The 22,741-nt window shown below is 34.3% G+C and overlaps 2 protein-coding genes across 2 annotated transcripts in view; one reads left to right on the top strand and one right to left on the bottom strand.

Annotated features, from left to right (window-relative positions):
• kek5 (leucine-rich repeat, immunoglobulin-like domain-containing kekkon 5 protein) overlaps window positions 1-22,741 on the top strand; it is a 99,747-nt gene that overhangs the window by 25,439 nt on the left and 51,567 nt on the right. The gene's annotated exons all lie outside the window — the stretch shown is intronic.
• LOC149413666 (carboxypeptidase B-like) lies at window positions 19,797-22,500 on the bottom strand. Its single transcript, XM_089644449.1, has 5 exons — window positions 22,478-22,500; window positions 21,519-21,734; window positions 21,096-21,198; window positions 20,697-21,008; window positions 19,797-20,387 (listed from the first exon to the last, which is right to left on the bottom strand). Exons 1-5 carry the CDS (start codon window positions 22,498-22,500, stop codon window positions 19,797-19,799), a joined length of 1,245 nt encoding a protein of 414 aa, XP_089500575.1.

Genomic DNA, 22,741 nt, shown 5'->3' with positions numbered 1-22,741 from the left:
ATACGTAACCATTACAAGTTTGCGGCTTAGTTAAATTACTTCAAATCAACTAATCTACAACCAATTTTTATTGAAAGAAAATAAGTTTGTCTAAAGTTGTCGTCGTTTGAGAATATTATGACTAATTTTGCAGAAAGCACAATTCAAATCTGACATTGGCCTGAACGCTTTTATATAATTCACAACCGAATTAAAAACCTCCCTGTTATTATATATTTACATAGATCTTCTCGGGTTTACTAATCGGTTATACAATAAATGAAAAAATACTGTATGGTTATTTTCATATTTTCTAGCTCAGAAAAGCTGTCACTGAACCACAAACATACTTGCAAAATAATGCAAATTACATTACAAAAAAATCATATTACTTCTCTAATCCAGACGTGAACAATTTTCACATAAATTTCTTCTTCGTGTTAAATTGTTCAAAGTGCCGAAGTCTAGGGGTGGGTTTTGCATACCGCCTTGCCCTAAGGTGCAAGGGTGGTTCCAGGGGGAGGTTACTAGGGGTAGTGGAGAGAAAAACGTACTAAAAGTGGAATTCTTTGCTGAATCCGAATTCTCTTCTCGTTTGTCCTACTACCGGTAACGAGACTTTTACCCTTGCAATGGCGATGTTTGCATTCTACTATAGCTGGTTTTTATTCTGACAGAATATTATAAAATATTAATAACAAGAAAGCGCTTTCACTTCAAAAAGAAAATTTGTTGTGCTATAGTAGAATATTTGTTGAACGATTTACACGGAAAATTCAATTTATGGGAATGGAATGATGTAGTTGACACTGTAAACTACATCAGAGGAATCGATGCTTGCGGTTTACAATGGGGTTCTGATACCGACACTTCTGTATAGCAGTGAGGCGTAGAAGTGACAGGGCATTTTTTTATGAAAGCATGTATGCAGTAGCAATTGATTCTCTATGGTATTGTGTGTCGTAAAACCATTTGTAACCGAATTACGATTAATAGATCAAACTATCTAATAAACCGTCCCGCAGTTTCCCAGGAGGTTTGGCAAATAGGTTAGACTGCCACTCAACTCTTGAAACATCTTGAATTTATAATGAGATTGAATTCATATTTTATATACTTTAAAAAATTATAACCATTAAAAATACACAGCGCTACTTAGGACCAAAACCGTATAATGTTATTCCGGTCATAATTAAAACAAAATAAACAATCTAGCTAGAGCTGAAAAACATTTTTTTTAACTGGGTCAACAGGAACAGATTTTATTTAAAAAAAACAGCAACAAACAAAGTGGAAAATAAAGAATAATAAATGCATATAACCATAAACAGAACACAAAGCAAAATACTAATATCTAATCTAATGATCAACTCACCACAAAATAATAACATTAAACAATAATGTTTGAATACGCAGACCTATATAACAGAAATTAATAATATAATATAACTTTTTTTTAAAGTATTAAATAATTATTTAAAAAATTGAAAACAAAAAGATTATTATCATTCAAATCTTTGTGCATTTCTGTATATTTCTCAAATTGTTTAAAGATTCGATGAAACCATACAGCCTCCACACAGCGTATGTCACTATGCAGCCATCACACAGCGTATGTCACCATACAGCCTTCACACAGTGTATGTCACCATACAGCCTTCACACAACGTATATCACTATACAGCCTTCACACAGTGTATTTCACCATACAGCCTTCACACAGCGTATGTCACCATACAGCCTTCACACAGCGTATGTCACCATACAGCCTTCACACAGTGTATGTCACCATATAGTCTTCACACAGCGTATGTCACCAAACAGTATTCACACAGCATATGTCAATTATTTCATTTCCATTTCCGATAATGATTCCTGAAGTTTCAATTCGCCTTGTCAACGAAACAGGAAGTATGAAATATATTTTCTTCATATTCTTCCAATTTTTTCGTTATTCGCTTTCCCAAGAAATTCAGGAGTTTTTCAAGCGGTTTTCATGTAGTTTGATTAGCTTAGGTTGGGTTTGGTTTGGTTCGGTTAATTTTTAAAGAGATTTGCATCGAAATGCAGTCGTGTGTAATAGCAACACCACCCACCGTTGGAAAATAAATACCCTCCCGATTTATCACTTTTCATCGCTTGGATATTAAATACTTATGACCGTAATGTTTAATTGCAATGTGACTTCGTAATACAAAACTAAATGAAACTATAATCCTGAAATGAGAATTAAGTTAAACTAAAAAACTTTCTTTGAAATATAATCATGCAATGTACTGTATTTTTAATATTGTGTCCTCTGCGTACGAAATTGTATCTCCTAACTTAAACTTACTAATAAATTGCGTTTATCTGAAATGACCTGCTAGGTAGGTATGTGTGTTTTCTGTATCTGTTTTTACCTACATAATTAGGGCATGGGAAGTCATTAATTTACAGACATGTGATTTTTCACGAAAACAGCGCCCAAGTAATTATCCAATTATTATTTATATTTTTTATCATCATCTTCAACCGAACTGAATCGTATATCTCAAAATCTCCAATATCATATATAACTTCTCTGCATCTTTCCTTGGAGTGTTTCTCAGAGAATTGCATAATGCCTGTTGAAAGAGGTGAAATTTGAGAATGCGAGACGAAAGAAGGAATACAAATAAGAATTGTACGGAGAAGACGGAAGATGACGAGGAGGAACCACCTCGGAGTGAACCATTAAAGTAATTCTACACTTATCTTTCTTTTCTATCTTGCCATATTGTTATTTTACATTCGGTGCTCGTTTGCATTGCAAAAATTGTAAGAATTCTTCCTTGCTATGGTTTATTTTATGTAAAATGATACTGGTTTTACTTTTTTACTTGCATAGATATCCCTGGCTTCTGATAAATATGTATGAACTAGCGTGGCGTAGTTTTGACTATTTGGTTATACGTTGGTTGACTTTTGGCGTAATGAACCGTGTGTCCTCCACTTTCTTGATCTGGCGTTTCGGGCTGACTTTCGATGTTCATTATCAAGGCAGAAGTTTAGTACTGTAGTAGATTTAGGAATATAGTCACCGCTTCAAATTCAATCATTGTTAATGTGTGTACCTTCGTTCGCTTTATATATGATGCCGCGGAAAAAAATCTCATATACCTTAACGTCCTGGATTCAGAGAATATTGCTTGTCGAACTCTAAAGGATGCGGGGTGAAAAGACGTTTCGAAACTGAAAGATTTGGAAGTATCTTCTAGTCAATTCAGATGGTTATTAAACATAAATTTCGTCATTTGAAACAATGTTTTCTTTCTAAATGGTAGTTTCTCTCGCTCTCGGACGTTTTTGCTAGTATCTTCAACTCTGGGAAATTGTAAAAATGCGTTTTGATGGGCTTGACAATAACACGACCCAAACCCAAATCTCAAAACGTGATAATATTGAATTACGTCATTCATAGTATTTTTTCAAGTAAATTTTTTGATCCTATCTAAGTTGAAACATGTTCAAAAATGCTTCTAAGTAAAATCCTAACATAACGACCACATAGACCTCATAACCCAGAAAAGAGAACATTTATTTTACTTCCTCCAAGAAGCCTTGGGCAACAAAAGGTCAGTTCCCAAGAGGAATTAAGCTCTGGATTTTAGAGTTATTAGTCATCGTTCTTATCCCTATGCATCACATTATAAAGTAAAAACATTGTGGAGCTTCAATTAAGTTAGTTGCCATGCAGCTATACCAAATGATAGCTTATTAGAGAGAAATGGGTTGCATGCAAAATGCAACCCCTAATTACTTTGCGAGTACTTTTATATTGAATTACAACCCTCTCCTCGCTGCGGGAAACTTTCAAGGCTGTGAGAGACGGGCTTTCTAACTGGAGTTGGTTAAAGTTGCGGCAACGGATTAGTGATTATAAATATATCATACCCAGTGACCTGCGCTTTAACGTAATTAGTGATTATAAATATAGCATACCCAGTGACCTGTGCTTTAACGTGATTAGTGATTATAAATATATCATACCCAGTGACCTGTGCTTTAACGTGATTAGTGATTATAAATATATCATACCCAGTGACCTGTGCTTTAACGTGATTAGTGATTATAAATATATCATACCCAGTGACCTGTGCTTTAACGCGGTTTGCGGAAATTATTTTGCTTCCTTTGTAAATTTATTTTGGTTTTTAAGTTCTCGGGCTAATTTATTCGGTATTGGGAATAAAAAGCTATTACCTGTACAGTCAATTTGTTCGCTTTTCGGAACAGCTCATATGTTCTCATAGAAATCGTTGTCTCCCTTACTGTCATAGTGAGAAATATGAACGGTGTTAGTAAGAGAAAACAGACTTCATATAAAGTAGTTTAATTTAGAATATTTCTGTACCAGACCATCATCCAAGAAAGTTAGTCCGCAATAATAGTATTTGGTGTATCAATAAATGGCATTAAGAGAAGATCAGAAGTGTTAACATCGAATAACTGTTATAGAAGAAATTTATCTTAAATCCTATCTTGCGATTTTTTTTACATTAACCCCATACAGGATGCCTTGGAGGGTTGTTTTTAACGACAGGAAGTTCTGGATTGGGTAAGAATCTTGGTATCAGTGTATCCAGGAGTGACGGACGTATTAATCTGTCCCTCCCGAAACCGCACAAGGCGATGGGTCGAGAGAAACCAGTTGGAGAGGCCAAAGTATCTCCCCAACCGCCCTCTCCCGATCTGGCACGCCACGCAGCTTATTGAAAGGCGCATCCTGAACACACCTCACCCAATGAACCCGGGAACCCCTGCTAAGTTACCAAACGTAGCAAACCACTTAAAGTGACCTATGGCAGATTGGTTGGTTATCCAATAACTGGTTTTCGGGGCGGCGGTACCCAAACCTCCCTAATTTAAACTGCCCAATGGGCCCTAATGGGACTACGACATACCCACTTTGAGGAATGTCGTGACACTGAATGCAATGCGATGGAGAAAGAGATGGGAATGAGGGAGGTTGAGAAGCACCTAGCTCTTCAAATCTTGTCACTAAACACAGCTGATACCATTTGTAGTAGAATCTGACAAACAATGATCAAACAATCTGACAATGTATCATATCACTTAGACATTACTGCCATAGTAAACATGTAACTTCTGGGAACATACACTGCAAAGCATTTCTTCAATATATTTATCTCAATATAATCTTTCCAGAGTAAATACTTTGTAACATAGAAAATTCTCTTTTGATCATATCGCGGTCCAAGTAGTCTCGGAGATATCTGAAAAGTACGTTTATCTGAAACGGTCAAACAGATTGCAGAGAGATTTGCTGCAGAACTTCTGGACAAATATTCCAAACATACAAAGACTGTAATACATTTTGCCAAATAAGGTAAATCGTATTTATTTTGCTATTATGGAGAATTGAAACTAAGTGCAGTATTCAAGTGACTGACTTTTAGGCAGAACTTCTTCATATTATTGGTAATTCGATTAAAAACTGGATTTCAGGCCGTTTCTTGATAAACAATTGGTAAATTCCTAACATATCGGAACACGTGTTCATGCGACTGTCTTGAAAATTTACAATGATGAAATGCGGAAATATTATGATTTTTATGAACACTTGTTCCGATATCTGGATAATAATTTTGTTTTATTTTTAATTTTTTTTTATTTAAAAATATATTTCTTTTAAATGAAAACATAAATATGTTATAATAAAAAAACTAATTACAATAATTTTTTACTTATCTACCCAATTCAATAGAGAAAAACACTTCTCGTGTTTGAGTTGGGGAGTAGTGCCATTACAATATACATTGGGTAAAGAAAAGAAAGAAAGTTTTAATTTATAAAGTAATAAATAAATGAAATGTATATAGCGTGATAATGAAAATACACTAAAATAGCAGTAACTAAATTAGATACACAGTAAATGTAAATAAATTTAAGAATATATTTATTTTCATTTAACATTAATTAAGGAATAGTAGTTAAATAAAAATAATATTATTACATTTCGATTAATAAGTAGGTAGTAGGTGGTATAAGTACATGGAGTTATTTTATTCATTTGGAGTAAACGGAGCTGATAATATTGCAAGCGAAGGTACATAATAAATTGCGACAATAAGCTGTTGGTGGTTCGAATGCTGATATAATATTTCAAGAGGATATGGTAATAAACAGAAAAAAAATTGTTAATTAATGATGAAATTAAATAGTTAATTACATACCAAGTATGTACCACAAAAATTTGAATTTGATCAACTACTACTAATATGTACCTGTTATCAAAAGATAACAGGTACATATTAGTAGTATGGTACGTAAAAAATTAAATTAAAACTTATAATTATTATTTGGTTGATCAAGAAGTTGTTTTATTTGTAATTTAAAGGCTTTACAATTTTTTTCAGATTTGATTTTATATGGGAGTGCATTAAAAAAATTTGTACCTTGATAAATATAATTGTGTTGAGAAGCGTTCATTTTAAATTTAGGGATTTCTAAGTTGCCACGTGAAAACTAGTATTACTGATTCATTGAAATCCTGTTAAAACGTGATGTCAATCCACTTCCTGATAAAATATCAGCCCTTTCACAATACATCGGAACATGCAAAAATGTACCTAATATACTGACGAAATGCCACAATATTAGAATCTTTATGAACTCGGTTTTCGCCGTCCCATAACACATTCGCGTTTTAATGATACTATGTTAGGAAATCTGTCAATTGTGACAAAATCACGTTAACATCTCCTCCGGCATCTAGCTCAGAATCATACTTAAATATTTTGCTGTTCTTATACTTACCAATTCGTATGTTCTGCCTTCTCACCAATTCGTATCGCTTATGTCTGGACTAGGGAGGTGAATTTAATTAAGAACATCTAATAATTATAAGTCTTGATTTTAATAGGGTTTTTCAAGGGTTAATACTAAATTTAAATTTTACTTAGATCTACTTACATCTATAACTTAACTAGTTGTCATATGGTTCGGATTACTTCTTCACTATTCGCATTGTCATTGTTCACTGTAGCTACACTGTTGTCACTGAGTTGATTCTGTTCGATGGCCTTAGTAAGGCCGATGTCCTAGGTGGCAGCTTCTGCAGTTCTGCAGCTCAGGCCCTCCCGGCCGCGTCTGATCACCGCACTTTCTTCGCCTCCCGCCCAACATTACGTCGCCGGGCGGAGGACAACACTTGAAAATCACTTCCTCTAACTCGACTGTAACTTCTTCATCCGCCGCCCAGCATCACACCGCTGGGCGGGGAGCGCGTACTTCACCACCACTCCTGTCTCGGTCTCCTCTCTCTCCCGCCTCGATCTTGACTGTCTTTCTTTCTTGAGCTCGTAGGACCTGTCGCCCTACCCCGCATTTCTCACTTATTTCTTTACAACCCCCGTCTGTCAACACTTTCTTTGTCTTTGGGCGCACACTGCGGGACATACTCAGTTTAACGTTCATATTTATTTGTGACGAAATTTGATTCGTCACACAATTCATTCATTAAAGGCCTGCAGTCCCGTTTATAACAATAGCAATATTTTATAGTAATATGTTTTCTCCGTGTACTACTCAGATATTGGAGATTAAAATTACAGCTTTATCAGATATGATTTGAGATTCTCACGGCCAAAAGAATTATTGTGATTATTTTCGGGTTGTTATGCCGTTCCTCTTCATTCGTTCCTCGACATTATTACAGTAGGGGAGAGAGGGGCTAGTTGTAACATTTTTTCCTTCTTTCGATGGAGTGACTAAACTATTGAGTATTTTAATTGAAAAAAGCTTTTAAATGAGTAATCATATATTTGAAAATATATTCCCACTATATTTTTTCCTGAATCTATAGTAAATTTGTATTTATAACACTTTTTGTGGAAATAGTCGCTTGTTACAACTTACCCCGTTTTTGGGGCAAGTTGTAACTAGTGTGGGGAAAGTAGTAACGTCATATTAAAACAACAGGTTTCATTATTTAAGGCTTGTATTATAAAACCAACGAACACATAATAAGACAATTGTATTTCTTACGAACTAATGAAGTGAATACTTATCGTTTTCTTTAACAACAATAGTCATCTTTAGACTCGTATAGCATATACTTAGGTTAATTAAACTTATTAATAAACTCAATCATCAGTGAAAACATTTTTTATAATTTGCACTTATAATCGACATAAAACAATTTTTTAATAAGAATTCTTTAATTTTTGTATTTACTCAACTATCACAATCAATGTGGCATGCTACATGGGCTTTAAAAAATGAAAACAAACAAATCTTACATTATTTTTGGTCAAAAGTTTAAAGAAATTAATTCAAACAACTAATTTCCTCAACCTTCGCTGCTTATGCTTCGTCTTCATCAGATTCACAGTTTATCCAAATGTACTAAACAGGTTCACCTCTTACACATTTAACGTGTGACCACAGTTTACAGATCATACAATCGACCCAATCTTCTTTGTCTGATTTGCTATATTCTTCTCCGCAAATCAAACATAACCACTCTTCTTCTTCAGAATCTAAGTCTTCATTGAAAACTTTATTCTTCACTTAATCAATCTTGGTCTTTTCAGGTCTATTCGCCTTTGCTTTACCAACCTTTACGCATGTGCAGGCTTGGGGCAAGTTGTAACAGGTTACTACTTGCCCCTTAAATTTTGCTACAACTAGCCCCAAACCGAAATTACTGAAATTTTTATTTATAAAAAAAAATTATTGGCTTTGGTTATGTGAAAGTACCATAATACGATGGCTTAATAAATGCTTAGCAAAATTGAATAGAAATATTTTTCAATTTGACACAGTGTGATCTTGAAATCAAAATTTACGAAATAATATTTTTTAGGTTACCTGGCAAAAAAACGCACTCCTGCAGAAAACCGGTCACGGCGCTCTCCCGCACTGTACTGACTGTGCTTACGTCGTAAGCCGTATCTTAAAGGGCACGTTGAGTTCAAAATCGAAACAAAATATTTGAAACCGGCTGAGTTATTAAGCTGTTACTACTTACCCCCGTTACAACAAGCCCCTGGCTCCCCTATCTATCATCGAGGCATACATGATGGTTATTAACGCTGTCCGAAACATTCGGTAATGTTGGCTTAAGAAGAAGGAAGCGCAACACGGCATACTAACCCAAAATTAATCATGATATTAAATTATTATAAGCAATAATCATTAGCCTGAAACACAAATATAAATTGAAAAAAAATTCCGGGAGAAAATAAATGCCTTCGACGGGAATTGAACCCGCACCCTCTGATTACCGGTCAGGTGCACGGAACCACTGTTCTATGTTGGCTTATTTTTAACCCCCAAAAATGTATATGTGTTTCATGCTAATAATTATTGCTTATAATAATTTGTTATCCTTTGTGGTTTGCATAAAACCTTGTTTTATAAACATATGTTTACCTTTAGTAAATATTAACCATGAAATAATTCAAATAACCTTTTTTTCTTAATTTTACTGTTGCTTACATTAATCAAAGATAATTTTCATGATTTCTATTCACAACATTAGAGATTCCAGAATAAAATCTCTACATTGTTTTAAAACTGCCTTATGAATATTTTCGTGCTTTTTATGGCTTTTAAAATATGATCACCGGAGCCTCTTTGCATCCCTTCGTATGATAAGCGTCCCGTTAGGTCGCAGTAAAATATTCTCCTCCCTTGAACTGAGTTCACAGGGTTAATAAATCAGCTCTCCGTAGTCGGTACATCATGGCTTGGATGCTGGATACTGTAGAGATACCTTGCAGGGGTGTGAGTTGATGGCCTGGGGTCGAATTTAGTCCAAAAATTGATTTTGTTATTTCTTTGATTTTTGATTTTTTTCACCTACTTCTTCAATCGATAGGAGAAAACTCATATTTGATCGGATTACTGGTTAGTAAACATAGATAAAGCCATTTCATACAACAGTATCGCTTATTTTATTTCCAACAATAAACAAAAATGCAAAGAAAAGGTTATTACTAAATAACTGTTATATCCCATACAACTTATAGTGATTCTCCAATGTACTGTTTTAACTTGTCCTTTTGGTATTTTACCTGTCTGTATAATTGTGTGTACGTTTCGTTTCCGGTTCCTAAAATCTGCTGCATTCACTTTATTATTCGAGCAAAACTTACTTTGATGGCTAACTTTGACTAGATGTCTAACTTTTACTAGATGGCTCATTTTGACTAGATGGTTAACTTTGACTAGATAGCTAACTTTTACTAGCTGGTTAATTTTTACTGAGTTATTATACTTATTATACAAAGACTTAGCAAAGTGTTTAAAAAAGAATTGCCAGGTTCTTTGGAAAAATTGTATAATTCCTTATTTGAATTTTAAAATACAATTTATTTATAAGTAACTAGGTTTTATGTTATGTTAAGTTCATGCTTACAAATCATTGGACTTTAGAGGAAATTTTGGTTTCGATTTATTTATATATATATATTTATATATATACGCCTAAAAGGGCTTTTACATAGAAGTGATACATGATGCAGTGTACATAGGAGAATATGTATTATACAGGAGATATTGACAGGAAATAGATGTAATCCATTTTATAGAAGGTACAAAATACACACTTGTAAAATTGTGATTACAAGTATAATGAGAAAATATAAAAAAAATATGAAGCAATAAAACGTAAGAGTAACATAAAGTAAAAAATAAATTACAACAACACTACATATAAGATAAATCATTAAAACTAATTTACCAACGCTACTCTAATTTGTAGGATTCAACAAAGTGTTGGTATAGATTATGCTTAATTCTATATATGGAGTCAATAAATAAATCAATAGCACCCCCATACTTGTTACCCAGATCATGATTTATTAAATAAGAACTAAATTTCATAGGAACATACTTTTTAACTCGAAATCTACTAACTGCTCGCAGAACTAACTACTAGATAAACACCAATACTAGTCGGTACTTGTGATTAACTTCTAATAAAATGTATCTATTATACTTAGTTGGCTCTTGTAAAGAAATTATATTGCAAGTGGTTTACTTTGCATTGACCCTTCGAATTAATTTATTTAAAATAATGGCTTGAATCTCCCCTCTGCATCTCTAGTTCCAACATTTAAAACATAGTTGCGCTACACTACCTGCTTCGGTCATAAGTCTTTTTGCCCCTCTACCACGTATATTTAACCAGACTCTGTGCTAGGCTTTTCAACCCTTAACATGCCGTAAAATTCATTAATTCCTCCCTTAAATCTGTTTACTCGTAGCATTTCATCATAGGTCAAGTCAAGTTAAAAACCACTATCTGTACATCTTTTATGGTATTGCTGTAAAAATCATCGATTCCTTTCTTAATCCTTGGAATTTCAGAGGTAAAATTCGTATCGCACAACGTAGGCCGGCTGACACTATTTTCCCAATGATTAACTTGTTTTTTGTAAAATGATATTTTTGTAAATTGTAACGTCTTACTGAATATTTTTTTTATACATTAAAAAAATATAGCTACTTTAATTCATAGATTTTTTTTCCTCTAATGTTTAAAAATAAATTATATAATGAAGATATACATAATTTTTTTCGAATTTTATTATATTTTTCACCCCAATAAACGTTCTTCAGATTTAAAAAAAGTTGTATGAGGATCCTGTAAATAAATGCAGTACATACTACAGGGTTTTCCAATAAGAGGTGTTATTTTGAATAGCCTGTAATTTTTTGACATTTGACAGGTAGAAACTACGCCATTAATAAAAATTGAACGATACACGCTTCAACAACGCATTGAAATTATTAAAATTAAATAAACATATTCACAAGTGACAAAACGACAAGTTAGAATAATAATAAGATTCTTCTTTACTTGCCAAGCTAATTATATCTATTTTATGTGATAAGAGCATTTTTTATGTTTCGAAATACCATAAAATCGAGGCGGTGCGGTGAGCTGTACGGTGGATTTCCTGGCACACTAGGGGTTAAATATGTTTACTTTACTGGTAACGTCCCATCATAGGTGAGCTTGACAAGTTATGTACAAACGTCTTTACATTATTTATGCAATTTGGGTTTTCCTAGCGGTAAAGTCGTTATTGATAGTTCTATTAAAGTTAACAACCTATATCGCCAACACTCTGACTGACAGCAATCATAATATAAGAAATTGAAAAAATCTATGGCAATATTTTTTGTCTCTCTGATACAAAGTAGACATAATACACGTGTAGATCATTGTGGAAGAAGCCCATTTTATCTGGTAAATTATTATCACAAGGGATTTAGTAGCTGAGCCAGGAATTATGTGTATTTAATAATCTTTATTGTCTGAATAATCTTTAGGGAGGTTTTTAAACTCGGTCAAGATAAAACCATTGTTGTGGTGATTTATAACGTAGAAAATTGAATTAATTTAGAACTGTAATTTAATAGAGGAATGGTATAAAACGGCTAACCCTTCATTAAGTAGGTAAGTTCTTCCTACTGTGGAGTTTTATAACCACCTATGCTCTCTCATATGAGTGTTTGTAAAATGTTTCTTTAGACGGATTGCAATAGTTAGAATGTGGACTTCGGGTGGGATTGTTGTTTTTAACACATATATATATATATATATCGCTTCGAATAAATAGCCGGAGGACAAAACAAACAATTCGGGAACCGGGTATGGGTACCGCCGCCCCGTGATCTATTCATTTGAACACCTCTGCCACAGGTCACTCCAAGTGGTTAGCTACGTTTTGTGTCTTAGCAAGAATGCCCGGGTTAATAGGGTGTGATTTTGCTCGGTCATGACGGTGGATCGGGTGAGACTGGAAGACCATTTGACCTGTCCGGCAGGACTCTCACGACTTTACACCGCAGTGGAACGGATATATTCATACATTTAAATTTCTACCCACACCTCATACCTTTATCCTTCCCTGAATTACTTCTACTACCTTTCCTTGAAAAGACCCTCCACACAGCATACCCAAAGATGACAGATTCGCTTGTTCATTTTCTTGATTTTAGGAGGCAATTTTTACTTTTTTTTGAGTTAATAATTAGAAAAAATTAAACATCCTTATTAATGCGTTTTTGGTTGAAATTTGTATTCCAACCTAAAACTACCTTTCCTTGAAAAGACCCTCCACACAGCATCCCCAAAAATGACAGTTTCCTGTGTGGAGCTAATGTAAACAAACAAAAAAACGGTTGCTCAACATTTTTACACGGTTGACATGAAAACAATTCGTTTTTTTCGAACTTGTTTTTGCGCCTTAAATCTCGGCTGTCGAGTGATAAAGACTCTCCTTACAGCATTGCCAAAGATAATATCCCATTCATGAGTAGATTCATAAAGCAAAGAGTATGTCCCGGAACAGAGTTGTACGGCGTTTCATCCTCTCTACTAACCCCTGCAGAAATGACGTTATGATCAGTATCTTTGGCACGTTTTTAAAATGTTCTCTTTGAACTTTCTAACCTTTTTTTATTTAACCCCCAGCAAGAAAAATCTCCTACCGCCACTGTCTCTTATACTACTGCAAAGAGTCTGAAGTATACGAAGTATAAAATTGTCTCATTCACGCGTTTTTTCGGTTCATTTAACTATTCTAAAAGATACCTTCATTTATTACGTCTATCTATTTTTGGAATAGAAAAACTTGGAAAGCCATTTGACGAAGGGAAAAAGCGATTCGCCATCAAGCCTGGCACTCTGGCGGCACCGAGGCGAAACTTCCTATCTCCGAATCTAATCGCGCGCCATTTTCGCGTTCCGCGTTTGAAAAACCCGCGAGAATCGGAAGTAGAGCTTTTACTTTGTACATTTTGCCGTATCTCTTTAATGCACGGATGTATAGTTAGTTTTTTAGCTCAGAGAAAAGGGTAGTCACGGTGTTACGAAACGTTCAAACCACCATAGAAGGGTTTGCATGCTACATAACATTACATAAATGTTACATCATTATTTTTTAATTTTATCCCAATTAAGGTAGTGTTGCGAGTTTCAAGGCTGAAGAAAGTAAGTAGAAGTTTTTTAACCTGGATATTCAGATCGTAAAGTGATTTTTTCTTACCTCTAATAAGAGAGAAACTCGGAACTTTCACTCTATATGGAATGTTTTTTTACAGTAACGTCTAGGCTCTGAAGAAAATAATTTTCCTCAGGGCCTATTTCATCTTTGGAGATGCTGTGTGGAGATTAGGAAAATAATAAGAAGAAGTTCTGGTAAGGAAATGGGTATGAGGGGTGGGTTGGAATCTATGGATCAGTGTGTCCAGGAAAACGCGGTTCATCTGCGGCGCAAGGCCCCCAAACCAGTGTCTCTTGATCAGTTGGTGTGCAGGCGCATCTGTAACACACCTCAAGCAATGAACCCGGGCACCCCTGCTAATTCACCAAACGTAGCGAGTTTGTAGCGCCCTTCGTGGCAGCAGGACGCGTCCTAACGCTTCCTCCAACCGCTTTGTGTTTTTTTAGTATTTTCAAGGGAAATGAAGCAACATCCCTTTGAAATTATTTTTAAAATCAATCCATCAACATTTGAACTTAAATAAAAATAAACTTAATAATTATTAGAACTTTATAATATGTGATTTGAGTGCAGTGTTTTAAAGTGAATATTCTGAAATTTGCTCAAAAATATTGGACTTTCGAAACGAACGGCGACCGGTAAATGCACTCCAGATGTTTTCAACAAAATTCTCGGAAACTGGGCAAGCTTGGACACTGGCAAATTTTTTACTAAGCCCAGGGTAAGTTATTACCCAACCGTCGCTTTTTATTGCGGACAGAATGCACCACTTCAACAATTACCAGGAACAGGATTACATGGAGATAAATGATGGACTTGCCAAACATCACAGCGGTGCTACCAGGGTCTCTTATCTATGTGAGGTGTCAGCGCTTTATTAGCAGCAGATACATACCTGGACGCTGTTGTTGGACGCGGTGGACTCTCTTACTGCAGCAGCTGGTCCAGTTCCTTCACCACTTAGGATTCTTGCTGCAGAGTCTCCATCTTCTATCTTCGTAGAACGTCACAGCGGTGCTGCCAAGGTCTGGTATCTGTGAGAGGATAGTGTGTCAGCGCTTTATTAGCAGCAGACACATTCCTGGACGGATGACGAACCTCGTGCTGGCACTGTTGGTGGACGCGGTGGACTCTTTCGCTGCAGCAGCTGGACCAGTTTCTTCACCACCTGCGATTCTTGCTGCAGAGTCTCCATCTTCTATCTTTGTGTCACCTGTTCCTTTACTTCATTTTACTTAACTTAACTTCACTCTATTTTTGTAATATTTATATTTTCTGTAATACCTGCATCAACTGTAAAGCGCCCCTGAGGTGATATCTCACAAAAGCGGCGCTATACAAATTATCCAATAATAAATAAATAAAATAAAGTAGCGAACCACTTGAGGTGACCTATAGTAGAAATGTTGGTTATACAATAAATGTTTCCCGGGGCGGCGGTATTCAAACCCGCCTCCCAAATTGAATAAGCGGTAAATCTAACAGCTTTTCCTAACAAGTTCTTTCAAAGATCAACTATTTTTTTTTCATATAAAATAACCATTTTCCCACCTTTATTGTGAATATCCTATTACAGAATACATTCGCGGTTACGCTTCTTAAGAGGAAAGACTGTGCGACCTTTTTTTTATTAAAAACTGAATTTTGCTTTGAAGCCAAAATACCCTAAAAAAACTGAATAATTAAAAAAGAAAAAATTACAGCAATTATCTAGTAGGTACGGATGTCAGCTATAATGCTTATTCGTTGTTTAAGTTATAAAATATAGGCCTTTAAATAATTCGAATTTTCTTGATTTTAGGAGGCAATTTTGACTTTTTTTTTGAGTAAATAATTAGAAAAAATTAAACATCTTTATTAATGCGTTTTTGGTTGAAATTTGTATTCCAACCTAAATCGGTCGTTTTTAATTTAAATTAAATAAAATAAATATATACGCAGTAGGTAACTCATAAATAGTTTCCAAAGTTGCTTTATTAAATTAACTTAACATCTTGAAAGCATCCATTTTTATTCGTCTCTACTCTTAAATACCTAGGTACCTAGCTAATTTTAAAATAACTTTTCATTGCTATAAAATTTGATGTGTTTCTTCGTCAGATTTTTTCTCTTAGATATCCATGCGATATGCAAATATTTGCAATTTTCTTATCTTAGAAATTGGTGGCTGAAATTCACTGAAATCTCTGTCCATTGATCTTTACGTCCCGCTGAAAGATTCTGAAAATTGGTCTGAAAACGGGACTGTTCGCTATTTAAATTCTGACCGGATAGAAGAATTTAAGAAACGTCTTAGTAAAAGCAGTGATGCAACGATTACTATTACGATTCGGCTTTCGTAAATGACGATTATTTTTAATATTAATTTTGCCATTTTTTTATTTGCAAAAGACAAAAATTTGGTTTGGTTTTCATTAATGAAGTGCCGTAATAATAAGTTAATTTTACTAAGTTAGTATTCGTTTCTTTTGATATTTTAAATGTGTACAATAAATATGACATAAAATCTTCCGATAAAAATTTTATTCTTTTATTTGATACAATAGCAAATTTAAAAAATAAACATTATTTAATATAAACAAGCCATACTGGGTGCTGAAGTCCCCATTTAACAATTTTATAAGATACAATATACCTAATATCATTTTTTTTTATTTACACACATTTTATGTAGGTATGAAAATAAAATTGACTTTTTAAATTAAATTAAATTAATTAAGTAAAATGAAATGATGATTTTATAAAAAAACTGATCAAAGTCACCAGTTTATGCCCGTGCTATTCATTTGTTATGCCGAAACATTAATTATATAAAATTCCATTATTAAAAAAAATCGCAAAGTAAGCTTCGAAAATTATTAAAACCCGTTTTGTTCTTTTATTTAATATGTTATTATGCATGAAAAAATCTCAGTGTATCTTTAAATGCAACTAAAGCATTTGTCAAGAGATTTTTGCTCTATTTCAAACGAGTCGTGTTTTATTAAAAATTTTCACCATTTTAGCTTTTTATCGTTTATCGTTTTTTTTTAATATTATCGCGCTCCCTCTAACATTCATATTTTTATATCTCCCTTTCAAACCATCTTTGAACGCTTACTACGGGGCCTTAACGATATATGAGCGATGTCGGAAGTCGTTAGTCAATCAATAATATATTTTAATTTATGGAATACATGTGAAGTTACTTTTTATTACGAAGAATTTTTTCAGGAATCGTAGAAACAAAACAACATAATTTGGACGTAATTTTTTCAGGAATCTCAGAAATAAAGCAACATTATATTATACTACGTAATTTTTACAGGCATAACAGAAATAAAGTAACATAATATTATGATACGTAATTTTTACAGGCATCACTGAAATAAAGCAACATAATATTATCCTACGTAATTTTTCAGGAATCACAGAAATAAAGCAACATAATATTATACTGCGTAATTTTTCCCCGTTTTGATGATTTCATCACATTATATCGTAACAGTTTATTACTATAAAAAATTATCAGTCAAAAATCGATTACGATATTCGTGTTCGTAATCTTGAACACAAACATCATTGCGCCACAAGTGTGTATGGGAAAACTATAAAATAAAATAAGAGAAATCGGAATATCGCAGGAATATGTTTTGAATCACTCTGACAGAAAATTCTGCGATGACTCAGGAAAAGAAAAAACTGCTTATCTGTTAAAACGCTGCGATGTTTTGAATGTGTTCCCTTTCCCCTTCGAAGTCTTTACTTTTGCTCACAATTCCACGCTGATATGGCAAAAGGGAATAAATAACCTTCATCACTTTTTACAAAAATGCCTTTTTTGTAATATGGCCAAAAATTCTTAAATTATGCTAAATATAAAAAAGCTCCAATGTATTGGAAATGTTGCGAGAAGTGAAAATTATCCAATCTCCCAAAACTTGGGAGATTTTATTTTAATTAAATACTATATCAGAGTGGAAGATACTTTCAGTATCGCTCTGGTGTAAGACCACTATTCAGAACGTTGTTTGAAATGGCTTTAACCGTGTTTGGTGACCAGATCTGAATAGTCAGTTACTAGCCCACCTTTCTCTACCCCATCTCCTTACCATTTGGGAGCAGATGGGATCTTGTGCGGTATTCACATTTAATATCTTCAAAATACTAATTTCGATTGTGGATCTGTCTGTCTGTATATGTATAACTCTGGTTCAATCATAGAATTAAGGAGAAAACTAACTAACTAGTGCCTTATGGGCATGTTTCGTGATCCAAATATTTGCCCATTCGAGGCATAAATTTCCAATTTAAAACTGTGTTTGCTAAATTCAAGTGGGATGGCGATCTACCATATCAGGCGAGTGTAAGTGAGACAGAGCGCTGGGCTATTGGGCTAAATGGAACATTTGTTTTCATTCAGTCACTTTCGTCTTTATTCTATGGGTTCAATGAGCTCGTATTTATTAATTTATTTATTTATTTTTATTTAAGTACATAAAACAGGCATGGTGCCCTAAAATTACATATATGGATGTTTAAATACATAATAATAACAAAATGATAATAACAAAAATATTAACAAAATGAATAAGCTAAATATGCAGTTGTAAATGACAGATAAGAATGGGTAAAAGGTAAATACAAATATTTATGTTCATAAACGATTTGTTATTGTCACACCTGTACTGGTGAGACTCTGATTAGATAGGTACAACATTGCTTCCCTTTAAATAAAGGGCTTCATCACAATATCAGCTTTATATGATTAAAGGTAATACTTTTTTTTTAAGTGTTTAAATTGGTCATTAAAAATGTCTATTTCATTGTTAGAGCCATGTATAATGTTATAATTTCTTAATGTTCGCGGTACAGGGGAAAAATATCCTGCATTTGTGTGGTAGGCTTTTATAGAAAATGTCTAATATTAGGTTAGCTCACATCGTGGTGTGCGATAATAATTAAACATATTAAAACACAACATCAATTTTTGAGGTGTGCATACTTTTTTAATTCCTTTTTTAAATCAATCTTAATCTTTGAATTTTACTTAGAATTTACAAGTCATTTTCGAAATCTGAACTGAATACGGCAAGAATTCAGATAAGCAATAAAGTACCTACCTTTAAATACAACATTTTGACAAAAAATTATTTTAATTGTATTTTCAAATTTGGAACTGATGTGTTAAGGATTCAGTCAAGCGATAAAGTACCTACCTGAAATATATGTTTCTTGCCAGAAAATTATTTTATCTGGAAGGTTCATTTTAATACACAAGAAAAGTTACTTTAAACACAGCCATAACATCCCTACACTAGTGTACTATGGCTTCGAAGCGAAAACCTTCGCAACATGTAAAATGGACATTTGTAAATTTGTTATATTAAAACCACAAAAAGAAATACTTGGACATATATTTTTCTCAATTTCTAATGTATATCTAAGAGTCTATGAAAACATGTTTTATTATTTTTATACACACCGTATCCAGAAACTCGTAATACAAGCGGGAAACTTGTGAATCTACATCACATTAGTCGATTTTGTTATATTACTTTTTGATCTGTCAAAATTTTCACGGTTTACTACATCTTCGTTAGTACCATAAATAATGGTGTGCGTTGTTGAGGAGTTTTAGACCAGCGTGTAACCGTAAATGTTTATTATGTCGTGATGTTTAGTGGAACCCTCACTAGGACAGCCCGTAGGATTTTTTTTATTTATTCCTGTAAATGTTTTGGTACAAAAGTTTTTACATATTAATAAAACAGTAATTTCTGTTTTTACCCAACATTCTTTTCGCTTAGTATTTTTTTAAATTAAAGTTTATCCTACAACCTTTCCTGCCTTATTGATAATATACCTTGCTAGCACAAGAATACCAGGCCATGTCTCTTTGACAACTTCTTCAATTCTCTCTGGTGGCATGTCAAATCCAGAACTGCCGCCAGATGGCAGTTCCAAGGTATAAGCCAGTCTAATACCAGCTGCTCCATACGCATAATCATCGCTTGCTCCAGAAGCTAAGTAGTTAAGTGCTGCTCCAGAATTTCCCACCAGATAATTCGGGGATGTAGGAGAAGTTTCATCAATGGCAGAAGCCACTTTCAAACCCAAGGAATGGAGTTCAGCATCATCTGGAGTTGGTAATCCATTGTATCCGAATGGATAAAGAAAATAGCTTCCGTGGCTATGTATGGCCAAGTATAATCTCTGACGTCCTTCGTATTCTTCCATTAAATTTCTGAGATACCTGGTTTCTGCTTCTGAGAATGGTGCAAGCCCAGCAAAGTTAAGAAGGCAGTAAATAGAACTGGAGCCAGAAACCATCCATTGGAAATCAAAGTTTCTGTTTCCATCAACTCCAGGACAAACCGTGCTGTATTCTGTTGTGCGCGTTTTCCTCCAGAGTCGGGTCTGTGGACATTCAAATATATTAAATATAGTAATTAGTCAATAAATAGAATCGAGAAGAGAATCATTTTTAGTATGAAAAAGCACTGTTTGAATCTATACTCTACAACAATATGAATTTTCTCACACACGAAGTTTTATTATTCTAAGCCACTTTTATCTAACTTTTCTTTGGAGTTGATAATTTTTCTGCCTTTGCTAATTATTTTTATAAGTTCTACATTGGTCTGTCTAGATAAATTCCAACATGGACGATATACGATTTCAAATGTTTAAGTATTTTCTTCACCATCTTCAGATTGGGTTACTTACAGTTGTATGGGTGAATTCATAGCCATCAGGATTCAGCAAAGGTACAATGACCCAGTCAACATTCTCCACAACATCACTTTCCGTGACATCTTCCACCAGCTTGGTAATAATGTTTAGTGCCTGAGCTGGAGCAATCCATTCCCTAGCGTGGATTCCTGCATCGGATATGATCACTGGCTTGCTTTTGTCAGCTCCTCCAGTTGTAGAAATACGTATTACTTTAATATCTCGGCCTTCAAACGACTGTCCTAAGGTATCAACAGTGACTAATTGTGGGTATTTGATGGCCAGATCATCCAAGTAACTGTTGATCTGCAAGAACTCTTTGTTTACTTTTCTGTAACTGGATTCTTGATTACATCAATTCGATCATTTGTATATACAGTTTAGCACACTTACTTCTGCGTGACGTTGATATGCTGTAAAACTTATACTCCCATTCTTCAGGTTTAAACTTCTCAATATTGCATTTTCATTAGCTTGTGTTTCTTTTTCCAATACTCTAAAACAAAACAATTGTCAATCACCCATTAATTTATTTTCTTCTGCTGCCCCATCATATCGTTTAGCTATCATCAAGAAAATCTCCCAGCTGCAGCCCGGAACAGTTAAACGTAGGTTTTTAAGCACGTCGAGATACATCATCTTTCTTACTACGTATTCTATCAATATTCCCTTAGATATTCTGTTAACTCAAATTGTATTTGTTGCTCCTCATGATGGAACCCATATATTTAAGTATGGTGTTATTTTTGAATGTATTGCAAATTTTGCCATTTGATAAGGCACTTCAAAAATACTATTTTTTTAATAACAACTTACTTGTTAACATCTTCGATTGAAATGTCATGTCGTATGTCCTCAGAGTTGAGAATGCTTTCAAAGGTGGCTTGCAAGGCTTGAGGTACTAGAATCCTGGCCTCTCTTCCCAATACATGGGCTAACTGCCAAATATCTAAACCTGGCAATCTATTCTCCAAGTCGTTCACTGTCTTCACTTGGATTTTTGAAACCGGATGAACATTATATACTTTACTCCTAGAAAAAAAGATCAATTGTTTCATTTTTAGTATAACATGCTCGCTAAATGACATCCTTTTGAAGGATTGCCCATTGGATGAACAATATTTTGCAGTACGGTTGTACATAATATGTGGATAGTGTCCAATATCTGAGATAAGGTAGCGTTCTAGTTGTCTATAGTTTGTAAGAAGTGCATATTCATTTTGATGGTCAATCAGCTTTTATTTATAAAATTAAGTAGCCGAGGATCTCCGTTCATTTTTGAGTTTTTTTTCTTCTTTTATAGTGGTTGTCGTCCGAAATCCGGAACATGACAATTTTGGATACGATGATGGTATAATGAAAGCTGTCAGGTTTTATTTGTAACGAAATTTCCCGCTTCTCAACAGTTTTAATACTTTTTTTAACCTGCCATCAACGTTCTTATGAATATCACTAGGAATAAGAGTAATCTAACAGATTTCTTCATTGTTTCACGACAACGACTAAAATACGGCCTCCGTGATTGAGTGGTTGCGATCCTCGGCTACGAACCTGGTGGTCACGCGTTCAAACCCCGGCGTCCGCAAGTAAATTTTATCTGTGCTATTTCACAGTTTATTATATAAAAATAATGTATTATTTAGTACGTTTGCGGCACGTTCTAGAGTGGTATATACTTTCATTATCGCCCTGGTGAAAGAACACCATTCAGAATCGAAACGTTGCTTGATATTGCTTTAACTGTATTTGGTGACCAGATCTGAATAGCCTGTTACTTTTCCACATTCTTTTTCTTCATCTCTTTTGACTTCTACGTCTCCTTTCCATCCCCACTGCCTTCAGCCTCACAACGTACCCCAAATGGGTAGTCTCACTGGCTCTGGACGGGAGCGGGACGCAAAAATATAGTGGATTGGCGTTTTGTTATTATTTATTTGCGTGAGAGGGTTAAAACGATACTCTGCAGATTTTATTGCACAGCTTTTGATCCCCCCCCCCCCCTGAAATCTGGGTATAATAGCTAATGATTTTTAAAACAA

The sequence above is a fragment of the Hesperophylax consimilis genome, chromosome 21, assembly GCF_061612785.1.
Source record: "Hesperophylax consimilis isolate HC1 chromosome 21, BYU_Hcon_1.0, whole genome shotgun sequence".
Classification (NCBI taxonomy): domain Eukaryota; kingdom Metazoa; phylum Arthropoda; class Insecta; order Trichoptera; family Limnephilidae; genus Hesperophylax; species Hesperophylax consimilis.
This window is presented reverse-complemented; position numbering and strand designations above follow the sequence as displayed.

Bases quoted from the DNA above. Each gene is read 5' to 3' on its own strand.
- LOC149413666 (XM_089644449.1), bottom strand. From the start codon at position 22,500: ATGAAGAAAAAGAATGTGGAAAA. The intron at 21,199-21,518 runs GTAAGTTGTTAT...GTTTTGTTTTAG, and splicing joins TCAATCGAAGATGTTAACAA to AGTATTGGAAAAAGAAACAC. The intron at 21,009-21,095 runs GTAAGTGTGCTA...GAGTTCTTGCAG, and splicing joins CATATCAACGTCACGCAGAA to ATCAACAGTTACTTGGATGA.